General features: G+C 40.6%; 1 protein-coding gene across 3 annotated transcripts in view; it reads left to right on the forward strand.

Annotated features, from left to right (window-relative positions):
• The window catches only part of fam184aa (family with sequence similarity 184 member Aa), a 92,878-nt gene extending 76,663 nt beyond the window's left edge, over nt 1-16,215 (forward strand). Inside the window, exons 18-24 of one of the 3 annotated variants that reach the window (XM_085151933.1) lie at nt 125-252; nt 378-562; nt 4,213-4,359; nt 4,523-4,640; nt 5,362-5,466; nt 9,867-10,234; nt 12,440-16,215. In XM_085151933.1, coding sequence (XP_085008059.1) covers nt 125-252; nt 378-562; nt 4,213-4,359; nt 4,523-4,640; nt 5,362-5,466; nt 9,867-10,234; nt 12,440-12,554 — 1,166 coding nt within the window. In that variant the 3' untranslated portion in view covers nt 12,555-16,215. The remainder of the gene's footprint in view (nt 1-124; nt 253-377; nt 563-4,212; nt 4,360-4,522; nt 4,641-5,361; nt 5,467-9,866; nt 10,235-12,439) is intronic. The other 2 variants (XM_085151934.1, XM_085151935.1) reach the window with 2 other exon arrangements.
• Nucleotides 16,216-18,995: the final 2,780 nt, after the last annotated feature.

Genomic DNA, 18,995 nt, shown 5'->3' on the forward strand with positions numbered 1-18,995 from the left:
CGATGTAGGAAAGGAGTCACAAAAAATGAGAATATCTTTAATTTCTTCGCACTGTTGTCATTTTTCTACATAAACTACATAAAAAATGATCCCTCACATTACCTGCGGCGTCTCTTTCCTGCAGCCTCTCTTCGTGCAGAACTGAACCACCTCCACGCGACAGCCATCGAGCATCTGAAGCAAATCCACCTCAAAGAACACGCTGCCACCAAACGAGAGCTGGAGAAAGCCATGGAGCACAGCCAAAAGCAGGTGACACCGACAGCGGTTTAGTTCTGCTTTTGTTCTTCGCTCTCAGTGTTTCGCCCTGAGTGATCTCAAGGTTTAAAAGCCTTCTAGCAAATAACTGCCTATTCTGTATTATGTGCATCCTCTAGGAACAAGATCTCTTAATTCGTATCTCAGACCTGCAAGCGGAGCTGTGTTCCCGTAGCAACCGTATCACCGATCTGGACCATGAGATTCACTCTCTGAACGAGACCATCGACACGCTAACCAGAGAGCTGGAGCTGAAGGGCAAAGAGGTGCTGCGGGTCCGCAGCGAAGCTAACCATCAGATAAGGTTCAGTAGCTCAGCACACAAAATCCTCCCATTACCCTTAAATACTCTTGCTTATATAAGAGCACACTTAGCACTTAGTTCCTCCTACGCCGGGCGGCGCATCAGGCAGCTAGTGATCTCCATCGGTGTCGGTCAGCAGCGACTGCTTCAGCTTCGTCCCAGGCAATGTCGACAGTTCTCAGATCGTCCATGAATGTTCAACGCCATGTGGTCTTTGGTCGGCCTTGCTTTCGCTTGCCAGTGCGTGGACGCCATGTCATGGCAATCTTAGCTGGGCGATGAGGGGGTAGGCGTAAAATATGGCCCGCAAAGCGGAAGCGCCTTTCTGCAACAACATTGGCTAATGGGTGGGTGCCTGCTCTTTTCTCAGGATTCGCCACAGGCCACGTTGTTGAAGCACGTTCAGGTGTTGAATAATTGCACTTGTTGAGCGCCAGGTTTCACTAGCGTAAAGTGCAGTAGAGAAGACGATAGAGTTCAGTAGTCTGATGTTGACCCTAACATTCAGGGAGGTCGAGTTCCAAATAGGTTGGAGACGTCGCAGGACACCAACTGCCTTCCCTACTCTGGCGTCGACATCCCGATCAGAGACCCCGTCATTCGAGATGATGCTGCCAAGATATGTAAAATTCTCCACCTCTTCAGTACGTTGTTGGTTGATCATGACAGGAATGCGGGCACGTGCATAGCCAACTCGGAGTACCTTGGTTTTTTTGGCGCTGAGTATATAAGAGCAAGAGTATTTAAGTAAATAATATTTGTGAAATTTGTGCATCAACCATCCAATTTTAAATATGCATTAAACTAGAATTTCACAGTTGCCTTTTAAGTAAAGATCACATTTGTGAAATCATGTTAAACTTGCGTCTGTATTTTTAGTCTTTTTCTGAGGATTTTCATTTTCTGAAAAAAGTCACGTTTATTCATAAGTGCAGTTTTTTCAAGCTACTTTACATTAGACGTGTTTTTCACAGTCTAAAAATATATTTTTATTTCATTTTCACATATGTAAATTTTTTTCCAGGTGTCTGACCATTTCAGTTAAAACACCAGTACTCTGTTTATTGAAGCCGTAGCTATAATACCCAGTAAAACAACAAAGTGTATGGATGACCAGCTCTATCAGTGTCAGCATTTATTTATATTAATACTGTATTCTGATCAGTTTCTGGTGAACTTTAAACACGTTTTGCTCTAAATCAAGCACGGTGTTATCAGCATCATGCTTTAGATAAAGTGGGTAAAGGACCTCTCAGCTCAGAGTTTCATGTTTTACACGCCTGCTTCCACAACTCCAGCCTGTTCTAAGCCAGCAGAGTTTGTATTGACTCAAAATGAATCAGTGTTGCCTTCCAGCTTTACGACGGGCAGTATAAAAGATGGATGTAGCTACCATGAAGTCAATCATGGTATTTAATTGCCATCTTGGTTTGGAGCAGGGCTTCGTCTGTCTGCATATTATACCCTCATTGTCAATCACGGGTGGCTAGCCAATCAGCATAGCCCAGATAATCCTCCGTTTTGGAACATGGGATGATCAAGATTTACAAAACAAACTTAATTTTTTATTTAATAAGATCCAAAATTGGTGAAGGAGCCCATAAACTCAGCAGGAAAATGTTTATAGCGGTCAACACACAAAGCAGTTTTACCATAGGCTTCTGTAGGATCCAAAGTCTTTTTGTAGCCACCACTGTCGCCATCTGGTGGCTAGAATGCAGGTTAAGGCACTTGTGCACTGGTTTCATTTTTCTTGCGTGGAAAAACGCCACAAAGTCTTTTGCCTACCGCATTTTGACTCCCGTGCACTTTTTTCTAACCTAAAGACCACTGTGACTATGTTTGCTTCTCCAGCTTTAACCTCCTAAGACCCGAACTCTTCCACAGCATGCATTTTTAATTTTTCTTTGATATTTGGGCTGATTGGGGCCCAGTGAATGTAAAAACAAAGAATTACCAGATTTTTTTTTTTACCCAATTTTTATTTCTAAGAAAAATAAGAGCCACAAATGAGGATATATTAGGTATTTTGGTCTAAATAACCAAAAATGTGATGTCCACATATGTGGATGCCAGGTCCTAGGAGGTTAATGAAGTATTCCAACATGATAAATGTCTTTCAAGCTTAATTTGTTCATAACACAGACTTTCTGTCATATTTGTCTGCCCCAATGTGAGAAAACACTGAATATATTAACATAGTTTTTTTTAATTAAAATTCCTCAAGAATTGCTGAAATGCCCTTTTCTAGTGGTTTGAGTGCTACTGTCCAGTGTTAAGCTTGTAAAAACAGTTACTTTAATGTTTTAACCCTTTAAAACCGGTTGGAGCGGGCACGCTCCGTTTTGCGTAACTATTTTTAAATCCCGGTAACTCTACAACCACGTGAGCTAGCGCAATAATTTTTTTTGCATATGAAACCGGAGGAGTTGTACTTACATCTTATGCCATCAGCTTGTCCTCGGTCACAGTTTCCTTCCACATATAGCTTTGCAAAAACTGCATAAAAAGCACTTGCAGCAACAAAAACATAATATTCCAGAAACACGCTTTGCTGATCCGATCAGCTGTTTGTAACACTTCCTACGTCCATCAGCGCGAACTATCGCATGTCCGCCATGACCTGCCCGAAACCGGAAGTGACATCATTTTCGCGGAAATGTAGTTTTTTTTACCATCAGGGCCTCAATGAGCCTATACTGGTGTTTTTAAAAGTTATGTTTGACTTTATTATTTTCGTTTTTCCTGCAGTATATAAAAATTGGTGTATTTCAAAAATAAAACTATAAAGACACTTAAAATAAATTTCCTGTGGTGGGAAACTATTTTGTGCAACTTTTTTGTATTTACAGTTTTGAGAGATAAGCCTCTTAAATTTCTCTAACTAGAAATAAATGTTAAAAAACAAAAACGATTTTCAATTTTTTTTGTAGTTTATTGCACTTTTTTGAAATTTATGTAATTACTATGCACTTAATGCAGACATATTATTAAAATCTGGGCTATAATGGTTGTATTGATGTATAGCAACTTGAAATGCTCCCAGAAATGGCTCTACAACATGTAAAAATATAATATAAGCTCTGGCGGACTTGGTTCTATGGTAGGTCTTAAAGGGTTAATGAGTGATGCTAAAAAGAAAATGTGAAAGCAAATCCACAGCCATTAAAGACGGATGTTCGTCCGCTAGTCGTGCAAGCTTTGGCAGCCTGTGCCAGTAACCCTGGCCCTGCTTCTTCACATTTCTTAAAGTTTAATTCTAAGGGTCCCCACATGTAAATGAAGCACACTCTTCATTACGTTCTTTAACTTAGATTGCAGACACATAAATTAACACTCTGACATTGACACAGTAAGCACTGAGGGACCGCATGCTCTCTGTACCAGCTGTGCTTTGTGTCCCAGCAGAGTTCACGTTGCAGCTGCACATCTTGCTGTCGGCCTCTATAATTTACTGAAATGCGATGTCAATGTCACAGGTCCACCTTCCGGGAAATTAAATGTACTGGTGTAGAGGCAGAGGAAAAGTCCCTAAGTGATTATTATTTAAGTGCAAACTTGTGATACTTGGTGGCACTTTAGGAAATATGCATCTAGCAGAAAAGTTCGCCTAATGATTTATTCATTTATGACTTCTGTCTTTGCTGCAGAGCTCATGAACAAGACCTTGCAAAGAGACACGAGCGAGAGATGGGGGAGCTCAATGCAATCCATCACAGAGAAACACAAATCATGCTGGCTGACTTCAACAAGGCCCAGGAGGTCCTCAAAGACAAGATTTCTGCTCTACAAATACTGTAAGACATAAAGCTGTGTGATGAAACCTCTTCTGTGGCTCTTTTGGGCTGCTGCTGTTTCAAGATAGATCAAAGTTGTCTCTGTTTTGGCTTCCTTTTGTCTCTCTGGTGCCACACTTTGTTCCTGTTTACTCAACTCTTAATGTTTCCTGGATGCGTCCAGGTTGGAGGGCACAGAGGAGAAGTTAAGAAACAGAGAAAGCCGACCAGAAGACCTGCATGTGATCGCAGAGCTCAGAGAGATGGTGACGGAAAGGGAAGCTCTGGTCAAAAAGCTGGTGGTGAGTAGACGCGGGGGTCCATGGGTCCAGATCTTGGCATGGGAGAGTCTCTGAGGAGTAAACTGAAAAATAGACATGCAGTTCGTGAGAAAGTCTAAATAAAACATTCAACAGTTCTCAGGATTAAAAATGTATTTCTTTGAAAGTTCCTTCCTCTGACTGCATGTAAGAGTCTCAACCAGCAGATGTTGTTACTTAGGAAGCAAAGTTAGCGAGCAAACTGCGTCTTTGGGATTTGATAAAGATCCTGAGATGCAGTTAAATGTTGGTAAGCAGAACTCGGTTTGTGCGAAGTCTCTACTTCTTCACTCTCACTCCTTGTGCGTGGCCCCTCGAGGCACTGTGGAGGACTTTGCAGCATGCTGCTGATAACTTCATGAAGTCTTAATGTGGGACCACCCTTTGTGGTTCTGCTGTGTGTCAGTCGGGATCTCAGTAGACTTTTTTCCAAGATGCTGATCCACAATTCACTTTGTTATTCTTTAAATTATGAATCCATGTGTGTAAACAGGATTGTGTATGTGCGCTTGCTTATCCTTCGAATGCAGGACAGTGAATCAAGAAATCATTGATTTGTTTTAGTTGAAAACACTGAGGGAATACAAACTTTATGAAACTGTGAGTATTAAAAATGTGTGTTGGCAAACAGACAGAAGAATAGTGGAGTGTGTATTGATTGGGGTGGAGTTTGACTGCAGCATGTTGTCATTGTTTTATATAGGACGACAAGAAGTTCTACCAGCTGGAGTTGGTCAACCGAGAGACGGGATTCAACAAGGTCTTTAACTCCAGTGCCAATGTCGGTGTCATCAACCCTCTTATTAAGGTGAGTGGGCTCATTCCACACTGCTTTTTTCACTGTGAATGGTGTGGATGCTTCAGTCTTACAGCATACCAAACGTCTGTACAGCTGAAGTCATCTACTTCACCTATTTACCCGGTAAGTATTAAGCTGTTTTCACACATGAACTCTGGTGGTCCCTCCTGACATGTAGCGCACAGCAGGACATACGATGCCTGCTCGTTTGCTTTTAACTCTCTAGATAATTGCCTGCATTTAGTTAACTGCCACAAAGAAGGACCACACAGGTTAAAAAGAAAACCGTTTAGTTTAACCCTTTAAAGCCGGTCGGAGCGGGCACGCTCTGTTTTGCGTAACTATTTTTAAATCTCAGTAGCTCTGCAACCACGTAAGCTAGCGCAATAATTTTTTTGGCATATGAAACCGGAGGAGTTGTACTTACATCTTATGCCATCAGCTTGTCCTCGGTCACAGTTTCCTTCCACATATAACTTTGCAAAAACTGCATAAAAAGCACTTGCAGCAACAAAAACATAATATTCCAGAAACACGCTTTGCCGATCCGATCAGCTGTTCATAACACTTCCTACATTGGATTAGACGTCAGCGCGAACTATCGCATGTCCGCCATGACCTGCCCGAAACCGGAAGTGACGTCATTTCCCGGAAATGTAGTTTTTTACCATCAGGGCCTCATGAGCCTATACTGGTGTTTTTAAAAGTTATGTTTGACTTTCTGACTTTCTGTGTCGTTTCTGGGATGCTTAGGACTCATATTGCACTGCTGGAAATAGTTTATTTTGATGCACATGCTGCTTTTTTGCAAATTTGCATTATAATATTTATTTTCGTTTTTCCTGCAGTATATAAAAATTGGTGTATTTCAAAAATAAAACTATGAAGACAATTAAAATAAATTTCCTGTGGTGGGAAACTATTTTGTGCAACTTTTTTGTATTTACAGTTTTGAGGGATAAGCCTCTTAAATTTCTCTAACTAGAAATATATGTTAAAAAACAAAAACGATTTTCAATTATTTTGTAGTTTATTGCACTTTTTTGCAATTTATGTAATTACTATGCACTTAATTCATACATATTATTAAAATCTAGGCTGTAATGGTTGTATTGATGTATAGCAACTTGAAATGCTCCCAAAAATGGCTCCACAGCATGTAAAAATATAATATAAGCTCTGGCGGACTTGGTTCTATGGTAGGTCTTAAATGGTTAATGCCGTTCCCACTGCTGATATTGAAAAGTTCAGGCCTGCCGTGCATGTGTGAAAACGGCTTAAATGTATGACTGAGTGTTTTACTGTAAGGATCTACATCTTTATCTTTAACAGTGTATGAACTACAGAGAATGTAAAGACCCACATCCACGTACTAAACACATATTTCTTATCATTTATTACATACTCAACACCCAACATATGATATATAGTGCAAATGTACTGAGATCATCCTTGAAGATAAATGGAAGTAATCCCCTTGAGTCATAAATTCAAACCAGTGAAACCTGTAAAGGTGAGCTGCACTCTGCAATGAATCAACTGATCCAACAGGCTGAGGATTGGAGAAACACCAGGGCAGTCACTGCATGCATCTTGGCATAGTTACCCAGCTTTGTTTACAGCCGCCAGATGAAGTTATTGATCATTGTCCCGCCTAATGAGGGTAGCAAACTATGTTTCTTTATTATATAGAAATAGATTTGCAGCAAGAGAAAAGCACAAGGACACTAAAACCTTCTGTGTTGCTAATTATCTTCACACATTGTTCTGCTACCAGCTGTGAGAAAAGAAGAATGTTTGCGGCCCGTGCGCTTGTGTAATCTTCTTGTCTTACTCTTTATGCTCCCATTTTTTCTGTTGTCTGAGCGCCATCGAGCGTTCTTCCCGAAACCTGGTGCCCATTGCACACGACTCATGATAACTGTTATCTTTGTACAAAGCTGCTCATCATCCTTCATGTGTGAACACAGCTGTCACAGCTTCAGTTTGAGTCATTCGAGAACAATAACACTTGATTTCAGTATCATAACATCAGCTCATCGTCTCCTCATTTCCATCCTCCTCCTCCTCCTCCTCCTCCTGATCGTGCCTGTGTTGCTCGCTGTGGGTTGTTTATATTGAATAACATATGCATCTTCAGCCCTTCTCTCACACGTCTGAGCTTCCAATGTGTAGGACTGGAAAATCTCTCAGTTTGCCAACTAGTGGGGATATCAAGAAAGTGAGGAAGATAGCAGCTCTCTCAGCCCCCTCAGGCTACACTAAGAGATTATTCAAGGCTACTCTATATTTTAATTTATACTCTTTTTTTCATGCATTCTTTGCTGACTTGCACTAAACATATTTGGTTGATCCCCTACAAAAATATTGCAATGCCAGTATGTAGAAAATATATTAATGAGGTTTTGCTGCTGCTTGTTATAAAATGTAATCTAGTGCATTGTGCTTTTGGCCATATGATAAACCCTTGTGACAGCCGTCCAGTGACAGTCGAGCAAATGCACTTTTCTCCGTACACCGACCAGGCATAATATTATGGCCGCTGACAGCTGAAGTAAATAACACTGATTATCTCTTCATCATGGCACCTGTTAGTGGGAAATATCAGGGAGCAAGTGAACATTTTGTCCCCCGAGTTGATGAAGGAGAAAAATGGTCAAGCGTGAGGATTTGAGCGAGTTTAACGAGGGCATCTTCAAAATTGCAGCTTTTGTTTGGTGTTCCCAGTCTGCAGTGGTCAGTATCTATCAAAAATGGACCGAGGAAGGAACAGTGGTGAACTAGCAACAGGGTCATGGGTGGCCAAGGCTCACTGATGATTGGGTACAGAAGGCTGTCTGACCTGTGTGGTCCAAACGATGATCTACTGCACCTCAAACTAGTTGATGCTGATTCTGACAGAAAGGCGTCAGAGCATCTCAGTTTGTTGACCAGACACGGTGATCATGCTGATGATGATGCTTTGGGCAATCACACTGTCTTCTGGGAAACACTGTGATAAACGTTGTGTCCTGCCATCCATGTGGATGTTAATTTGACACGCACCACCTACCTAACCACTGTTGCACACCGTGTACATCCTTTCATGGAAACAGTATTCCTTGAAGGCTGTGGCACAGAATAATCTTCCCAAGAAGTGGTTTGAGGAGCACAACAATAAGTTTGAGGTGTTGGACCAATGCTGGACAAACTAGTCCAATCCATGGATGCCCCTCCGCACCACTTACTGGAATTAAAGGGTCTGTTGCTAACATCTTGGTGTCAGATACCACAGCACACCATCACAGCTCTAGTAGAGACCATGCCTCGATGAATCAGGGCTGTTTTTAATTCAAAGGTAGACCAATGCAATATTAGGCTGGTGGTTATGATGTTATGCCTGATCAGTGTACGTTGAAGCATTTTAAGGCATAATTTCTGAAGAGACGATAACTAAAAATCTAAAAAAGTTGTGTTAGCAAAAGCTGCCACATAAACTGTATTGTATTCCCCTATCATGTGGAAGGTGGTCCTTCCAGGTAAGATAATACAAGGTGTGATCAAAAAGCCACACATCCCAGATTAAATATTCCTGCTATCCCACTCAAGGCTGTCTCCTTGTGCACCTCTGGTCTACTTCTAACTTGGATTTTTAGATCACTGGGTGCCGTGTTCTGACCACTTTGTGGTCTCTGCAATTTCTTTGCACACAAAAATCTCAACTTCTGTGTCAAACTCACCAATCTTTTTGGATGAACATCATCACTGGTGATGAGTTGGGTCTCCAGCTATAAGAAGATGTGGTACATCAGGTCACAACCAACACCAGGAGCCTGCTTTTCTCTTGTTTTCCCAGTGTTGACACATCTGAGGGAGAAGAACATGGTGTACTTTAATATACCCACTCAAAGTGCACTGAAAACTGTTTTATTGGCCATACCAATGCAAACCTTGTATAACACTAGTTAGTTTTGACTCCCTCTGTCGTAAAATGAACCTGATATAGTGGAAGAGATCCAACATTAATACCTGAATCAAATAGGACGTAATCTTAAAATACCAGGAATGGTACTGGAGTTAGTCCAGACCTGCACGAGGAGATTCCTTGAAGATGATCACAGTTCATTTTAAATCAGGTAAGATTTCCGCTTTTCATGAGTGGTCACACTTTTTGATCACACTTAGTAGACTGGAATTTGAAAGATGCGCATAAGCACTTTACTCCTGCTCTTCACTGGGTTTGCTTAGGCAGGGATGCAAGTTTAGGTTAAAGGTCATTATCTGAGACGATGCTAATAGCTTTAACCACTTTGGTTACCGTGGAAACTACACAGCATGCCAGGCACGTTGTTAAAACCAGTTAGCAGTTTGATCTGAGTTAGCTAAAGATAGCCGGCATTCATGTCTCGCCTCTCTATGTGTGTCTGTAGTCAAAAACAGGCAGCCAATCAGATCACCGCTTCACCAGCTTTCCTAGCCATTCAGCTCTCCGATTCGTCAGCCCTCCCACCGTGACTCATGAAGGACAGGAAGAGGAGGGACGGGAGGTGGAGGAGGTAGGATCAGGAGGCCCTTTTGCGCCTCCTAACTCCCCCCTCCAGAGATCCCTCCCCCGACTTAGGAAACCCCTTCCCCCATTCAGCCCTTATCCTCCCGCTCCTCTTCCTCAGCATCCTCCTCCTCCTCCTCCTTCTTCTCCTCATCCTCCACATCATCCCATGCCAAGCCTTGCTCTTCCTCATGCTCCTCATCCTCAGGAATCTGTGGTGCAGCATCAGGGCCTGCAGAGCTTTGGGAGGTGAGAACTAAAGTGCATTTCTGCTACTGCTGCCCACCGTTCACCTTCACTTCACATATTCAAGCAGTGAATTATGTGATGTCTGCTGCTGCCTCCACTGTCCCAATCTTTCACCTCACTTCTTAGTTTCCCTCCATTCTGTCCTCACCCCCTCACCCTCAACCGAGGTGAGGTTTATATTTGATCAGCACTTATGGACCAGCTGTTTTTTTCTTTTGTTCTGACAATGTCCAGAGATGAAATATGAGAGACAACTTTTTTTTCTTTCTGTTCTCTACTTTTTATAATTTTAATTCAGGCCCGAGCTAATACCGAGTGCAGCATTGATCTTTTCATTTCACAGAACACTGCGGCCTCGCTCCATTACATCGGGGTCAACACCCAAAAATAATGAACATGTAATCTCTTTTTGATGCATTATGCACATTAACATCACATTTTTCATTTTCTCCATGTGGCGCAATCGAAGACAGAATCATCTTTGAAATGCACAGTAAATCCTCGCTGTAATGCCTATCTGCTCTCTGTTGTTAATAAAAAATATTTTACAAAAAGATGAGAACCAACCCGGAGACAGTGCACTTACAAATCAGTCTCAGTGGGACTTTAAACTGGGAGTGAAGCAAAAAGGCAAACAAATGATTGCTTTGAAAGCTTTGCAGCAACTTGCAAATGTAAAACATGAAAGAGAAAGAAATAGTTTTGGGCTTTGTTCTCTCCACAGAAGGCAGCGGACATACAAATGAAGGAGTTCTGTTTGCTGCGGCCGTTGATTAGAAATCATTGGGAGGTCTGAGGCTCGAGGGTGTAAACTGCAGCTGAACCGCAGACTTTGTTTGAAAGTTCTCCAACTTTCTCGTAATTGAGCTGCAGTTTAGATTAAAGCTGAAGTCTGTCATGTTTTTGTGTTGTTTTTTTACTTTACTGCTTCTTTTGTGCTCGTATTGTGCAATCTTGTTATATCTAAACAGTTACCAATCATTGCCACCACCCGTTATGCCATGGATCCCTAAAAAGAGCAGCCAACTATAACAAAAACTGTTTTTGTTCATTTAAAGTGTCCCAAGCTTTATGCAACATGTCCAAACTTCCACTGACCTGTGCACTGATTGCAAGCTCAGGAATAGCATGGAAACTGAAGCACCTGAGTAATATGTGTCTGTACATTTACATCTACAGTGATTTACATTTGGCAGTAACCACTCTGCTCTGGGACTCCATTCTTCTGCTAACACATTCAAGGAAAGCATGGTGACTGTATCAGAGGGGTGGAGGTGGGTTGCAAAGCATCTTGCACAAAATCTGCAGAATAAGCAATGAAAAAACTTACAGGCAAGACAATAAATAAACTTATTAACTATTTGTCAGTATATCAGTATTTGCATTTGTAATGGCTTAAAAATGAAAAGCTCAAAAATAAAGAGACAGGAGAAAAAGTCTTTATCATAGTAAGAGTGTTGACATTAAAAAGTTTGTCCACTAGAGGGCAATCTGCAGCTAATCAGAGCACACTTGGGAGAGAATAAACAAGTAAATAAATAACCACGCAAACATTAAGGAAATCTGTTCGTATATTGTATGCCTGAAAGAAAATATCGGCTGATATGTTGGAATATCAGATTTTTTAAATCACAAGTATTGATATCGATCTTAAAAATACAATATTGGAGTTATTTTAGTTTCCAGAGGGAAGGTGTTCAGCATTGCTACCTGATAGCAAAAAGGTCCTATTGCTTCTCTTTTAGACTTATTTTGTGAATGAGCATCCCACCTCACCATGGTACACTGGTGGCATGTCCAATTCAGGATGTAGAAAAAGGATTTGGTGATTTGAAGTTTGCGTTATTTATAATTTTAGGTTTGGTGTTTTAGTCCCAAAGCTCTCCTTTGTGCATGTGTCCTTAAACGTGTGCTAAGTCTATGTCCATGCTGGATTTTGGACATTACACCACCACTTCTTCACTTGTATGACATCGAGTAGGAGCACTCACTGGATCTCCCTCATTATGCTGCTGCCAACGATCACAACAAACAAGGCAATCACTGTTATTTTCTGCTCTGTGAAGCTCCCGAGCTTGTCAGCTAAAAATCTGTGAGCATCTGATTGCATACATCTGTAAGCCTGTGAATTCCTGACAGAGCATTTCTGTCCTCGAGCTTCTGCCTCCTCATTATTCTAACACATGTTTTTCTTCCCTCCCTCAGCCTTCCTGAAGCCAACTCTGCGACACCATCGGACCCTGTGCGGATGAATCCAGGAAAAAGCAAAGAATACGTCACAAAAGAAGAGGAGCTGTACGCCCAATACTTCACTTTCTGACTCGCTAAATCCCAACTGTGTCAAAAAAAAGGAAGTAATGGGACAGAGAGCTAAAGTTGGACAGCGATCAAACTGCAGGTTTTCACAGTCATTTGGGCGACACGAATATGAGACGTCTTCTCCTCATTGCAGCACTCCCATCTGTCGTGTGCATTGCTGAGTGAATTTAACCTTAGGGCTTCCATACGTGGTGAGCACGATGAGCAGTGTGGCTTATCAGTGCTTCATCATGAAAGTGTGCATGGCAGAAAGAGGTGACATAAAACATCAGTATACAGCGATTTGTCTTTTACATTTATGCCATCTGTTATTCTGCAAAAGAGGCCATTTGTATGAGCTCTCATGCTACCCAATGTGAAGAGAATTACAAGTTAGAAAGAATTAATGTCCTCTGAATTTAAATTTAATAATTTATATTACACTGAAGTTTAAATGCGTGGCACGCTCTGCAGAGATTTCCCAAAGGGAGTAGCATGTTTATTGATGGTGAAGCTGGTGCTTTTAATGATTCCATCTCATTTTAAGATTTACCGGTTGCCAAGCGATGTGAAAATGTATCCTGTTGTATTTAAAATCTACAAATCAACATGAAGACTCTGATTAATAATGAAAGTAACTCTACACGGTGCTTTTTGAACACCGTTCTTAGGGCTGCAGTTAATTAAATTTTAATCTTGATCACAATTTTGGCTCCTAGCAGCTAAAATGTATAATCTGCAAATCAAGCGCTCACTGAATCACTGCCTACATGTGCCAATCACAGCTTCCTGGATTTTTCCTGGATGTATCCTGGACGAGTAACAACAAAACATGAACTACACAGACCAGATGTCAATATAAAATTCTAATGTCCGGCATGCTTTAAGCGGATCATCGTTATCATTATTTGGAAACACTTCAGATTTTTGGTTTTAATTGCTACAAAGTGACACAGCTAACTAACGCTAGTGTACAGAATGCAGTAGTTTGTCAGGACCCTACAGGTGAATCATTAAATCCTTAATGCAAATCCAGAGCACATTTAATGACCACTAAATCACTGTGACTTTTACTTTCAACAATATATTAAAACTAGAGATGGACCGATCCGATATTACGTATCGGTCCGATACTGACCTAAATTACTGGATTGGATATCGTAGAGAAATAAAAAATGTAATCCGATACGAAGTATCACAAAATCACCTCACAAAACGCGCTACTTGGCATAACCCAGTAGTTTGTGTCACGTGACAGAGCGGCTGTTGTCTGCGAGACCTGTCGGCGGTCTGTTGGAGCGTTTGGAGCCTCGCTACATGCTTCCTAACTGCGGCGAAAACTATCCCAGAGAAGTAAAGTGTGTAAGTTCATCCCTGAATGTTTGCATAGTATTTCCACGTTAAGCTTAACAACTGATATATGGAGCCACAGCTGGACTGGCCATCAGAGTTCTATATTGAGGTGAAAAGGCAGCGATTTGTCCCGTACTTCAGCTAGAATTAAAAAATAGACACAAAGCTGGAGTTATTCTGTCTTTGCTGCGCAGCTGCATCTACTTCTCTCATTCGCTCCCCCTCCCTCTCCTGTTATTACTTCAAACATGAAACTGATCAATGATCAGCTGATCGGCTTTTCTGCCGCAAGTCCCGTCTCTCTTGTTTGTTTATCGCCCACTTTGCGCTAGAAAGAGGAGACCAGCGGATAATCAACAGCAGCAAGTTTAAGCTTGATCAGCTGTTGTTGGAATTTATTTAATATTAATTTCTAGTATCAGCTGATGTTTGCTGGAGCCACAGCTGTAAAGCTCCTGGTCATGATATTGGTTTGGATATGTGGTGAGAGGGAAACATGAAGATGAAACCAGGAGACGTCCTTACTGAATCATCAGAGCTGAACAGGTGATGGAGAAACAGGTTTACCTTTTAGGTGACATGAATGAGTTGAAGGGAAGTTATGAACAGTTTCTGAGAGACAAATAACACCAGGATCCTTTTCTAAGTAGTAACTGTGCAGGGGCGGGTCTAGTGAAGTTTTGTTGAGGCCAGGTTGGACATTAACAGGGAAAAGGGGGGCACAAAGAAATATTTTTCTTTGTTATGTCATATATTCCTTTTTTAAAATTTTTACAGTTCAGTAAGTTACTTTTTTTAAAAACATTTAAGCAAGATTTAAAACATAAATCACTTTATGTTTAAAAACTTTGAATAAATAATTATCTGAATCTTACAACCAAAGTGGTCATCTGATTAAATGTATAGAAATCCATTATTGTATATAGTAACTATTAAGTCTAATATACATCCTAATAAGCTATACTACTTTTTCCTTTGGGAAGGTACCATCTGTACCAGTCTGCAATTCTGTTGAAGAAAGGTTCTGAATCTATTTAATTATTGTAGAAAAATAATTGATTTCTGTGCATTTGTTTTACACTTGCATTAAATTAAAGTTGATTACATCGATTAAGGGCAGGGGGGTGGTTCCCTAATATTTTTGCTGGGAGTTTGCAACCCTATTAGTTAGTTTGCTTAATATTTCCACTAAGTACTCTTTAAAATACCAGAATAGGGAGGATGGTGCAGGTTTAAATTTATTAGATTGATCAGTGTTGCTGAACTATAAAATGTTTTGGGTGGAGTGTATTTTTTGCATACGGGTATAACAGAATAACTTCAGTGTCTTGTTTTTTAAAACTTGAGTATGAACTTCTACAAAATGCAGCAACATATTTATAAAAAAAAAACTGTTTTATTGATTACAATATACGCTATATCGGATTCATGTCGGTATCAGCAGATATCCAAATTTATGATATCGGTATCGGACATTAAAAAGTGGTATCGTGCCATCTCTATTTGAAACACACCTTTCACTTTTTGGGAGACATCAAAATAAAACAGATGTGACAGTCAACACAAAAGTGTTCAGACATTTTTCATGGTGCATGTTGGAGGTTTATTTTTTCATTTCCAAAAACATAATTTGTTTATCACAATTCAGTGGGCTACATAGTGGAAACAAAAGTATCCATTCTATCACGCTAGTATCAATAGCGGGGTTGGTATCAATACTATCGATGTTTGATGATCCAACCAACTCTACCAAAATCAAATCTTTAAAATTAAAAAAGCATTTTAATGTTGGATTCAGTGGGCATTGACTTGATTTTGGAGCCATTCGGGGGACTGCTATTTTTACAATTCGGGGAGCTGCTTTGTTATTATTCAGCAGTCTAACTAAATGTTTTTTTCCCAACAAATATGATGAAATAACTTAAATGTAATAATCCTTACATGTTCTGAACCCTTACTGATTTCAAACATTCAGAAAGTTTAGATAAACACTTGGTCTATATAAAATTATAACTTGAGCTCATGTAAATGTTCACGGTGTTGCAGGTAAAATTGGTGCGTTAAACAAAGTTTGTCTTCACAGCTCATTCATGTGTCTTACAATTTGTTGTCTGACTAGAAGTGCTTTCAGAGTTCGGACAAAGTGATAATGCCTTGATACTTGCCTTTAGTCTTTAATACTGTAGGTCCATGTTGTATAAATATGCATTTGTCATTCAGACGTGATCTTGAGAGGAATTGGCCTTGCTGTTCATTCGAGTTGTGTTTTTGGCATCTGCAGTACGATAAACTGGAGTGCGCCACAATAACGACACCAGCAAAAAGAAAAAGACTAACTTTAGCTTGCTGTCCCAACACTTTGACCGTGTACATACAATAAATGTTTGAAAGTCCTTTTCAGATCTCTGAGCTATCTGAGGGGTGCTTGATTTACCACTTCAGACGCCTCAACAGTCTCAGGAGGGGAAACATCAAGGTAAAGTGAATCAAGCACCCCTTGTCTTTTTATTATTCAAGTATTTATATTGTAATAAGCTACTGTTTTTCTACGGTCTGTTTGTGACAATGGTAGCCCTGAGACGTTCAGAGGAAGAGTTCTGTCAGCGACATGCAGACATTGGTTGACTCCTAGAAACTTTTTTAATGCCAAGGAGTGTTTAGTTCATTACCAGCTAGGAGTTCGTGTCGTGGCGCAACTCTTGTTGCTGCACGTCTCTGCCTGCAGAGCAGACCGTAGAGCATGTGAAAACAGGAACACTATCATAATGCTGCTGTTGCTCACTTGAAATCTTCTTTTCTTTGGTGTACTGTCTTGTTTTTTTGTTTTTGTTTCGTTTTTTGTTTTTTTTTACTTGACTTGAAAGTTTACATAGTTCCTTGTGATGAAGTCCATTCAGTAATCTGTACAGTTTCCAAACTGCATGGTCGTCATCAGCCTGAAAGAGGCTCTATTTGTTACTTCTTACAAAGCGGATGGAGACAGTAATCTGAAGAGCTTACTTCCTCTCACAGTGACACCGCCGGGTTCCAGCTAACAGAGACACGTTTCAGCTCAGTGTGATCGATGATCGATGCTCGTCTTCCATAACAGGCTCGACTGAGGCTGCAGGTTTCAGGAAGTGTTTGGTCTTTCACCGTTTGAATTCATTGTATAGGTGATGTAGGACGGGGGCAGATGAAAGGAAAAATCAACACTGAGTGTCATAATACAACAATTTGTTCTGTGTGTAAAACTCATATTAATTAATTCCATTTTAAAGTTTTGCATATATTTGAAAGAAAGATTTAAGCAAAGGTTTATATTAACTTTGCTTTTGACTGGAAACACCCAGTTTAAGATTATCTGTACCTGTGGGACTCACTTAGGCTACGTTCACTCTGCAGGTCTTGATGCTCAATTCGGATTTTTTGATCAAATCCCATTTTTTTTGTCTGCGTTCACACTACAAATAAAATGCGACAGCAAACGCGCTCTAGTGTGAACGCTCAAAGCGGCACGCATGCGCAAAAGAAGACGTCACACACAACGCGCTCTGTTTAGACCCAGAGCAACAGTATTGTTTGACTGATGGCCCTTAATATAAAGACTTCGGACTTTACGTTTCCCAATTTTTGCTTAAAGTTATGTTGTTATTTACATAATAATGTAGATAACCTAATAATGATCCTTATTGCTGTTTTAGAGGAGCGGTGCTTCAAAGGATAGTTGCAGATTTCTGTCAGAATCTGCAGATTATGCAGTACAAACGTTAACGTTTCTCCAACGTTGTCTTCCCAGCAGTTTCACCGGATGGCCAGGAAGCGTTCACGATGTCTTCTCCGGCGCTGATAATTGGCGTCTGTCTTGTGTCAGTGACGTAAAAGACGGATTTAATGCGACATGACCGTTCAAACAGCAGTCGCTTTCTGAAACATCGGATATGTATCAGATTCAGTACCACATACAAAAGTGACCCAGATCGGATTTGAAAATATCAGATTTGTGCCGTTCACACTGTCACACCATGATCGATATGGGTCGCATAGGGTCAAAAAAAATTGGATTTGATGCGCTTTCGCCTGCAGTGTGAACGTAGCCTTATTCACTTGTTTTGTCTTGCTTCTCATGTGCTTTGTTGGGGTTTTTTTCTGAGCCTGGCACATTGATTTCCAAGATTGTCATTCCCATCTCCTGGCTGGGGTTTCTGATTAAATTGACTCTAACTGTAGAGCTGGTCACACATTTAGTTACAGTTGATTATGAACGCAGTCTGGACTCACTGTACAAGAAGAGAACAGGCATGACCCATGATAAATCATTGTGTTCATATTAAGATTTTTTTTAAACAATTATAATATTTGTGTCACCAGCAATCAGTCCTATCAGGGACGCAGAGGCCTTGTGTTTACCTAGAACATCACTCCTATCTAAATTTACCCCAACTACAGATTCTGGAAGCAGTCTATAATACCCTCAGTTTTTTAGTATGTGTGTGTGTAAGGTGTAAAAACTTTCATTTGTCAACAAAGCTTCTATAATGTGTGACATGTTGTGGAAAACTCATATTGTGAGAGTAGATGTTTGCAATCTGTCCATGAGGAGAAAGGTCCTCAATTATTAGTTCTCGCTGTCTCTCGAAGACCAGAATTGGCTCCAGAAGGTCTCATGTTTCTGCTCTCAGTGAAGCAACTACCAAGCATAAACAAGAAAAGCGCAATATATGTGAGTGTATCCATTTTCCTTTGCTCGTAATCATCATTCTGTTTTTGAATGTCCTTTAAGATCACACTACCCTTGATATCTGCAGATGCTCAGAGTTCAGGTGTAGTTAGTGGATCATTCATAAGAAACACCTCAGCGTTCTTTCATTCTGCTCACTCAGGTGTATTTACCAAGCGTGACTGAAAGCAAGCTCGCATTTACAGCCTGGTCTATATCAGTCTTCTCGTTTGATTGGAGCTAATATGACAGACAGGCTGTCTCATTAAAGTGAAGAGTTAAACACTTCCTGAAACCAGATTGAGACATGGTTGTCTGTATTTGTGGCATATGGGACGGACGGCAAAAATGAGCCATTACATAAAGGAATGTGACAGAAAGTACTGCAGAGCGTTCTGTGGTTGACCCTGA

Source organism: Neolamprologus multifasciatus, chromosome 23 (assembly GCF_963576455.1).
Source record: "Neolamprologus multifasciatus chromosome 23, fNeoMul1.2, whole genome shotgun sequence".
Classification (NCBI taxonomy): domain Eukaryota; kingdom Metazoa; phylum Chordata; class Actinopteri; order Cichliformes; family Cichlidae; genus Neolamprologus; species Neolamprologus multifasciatus.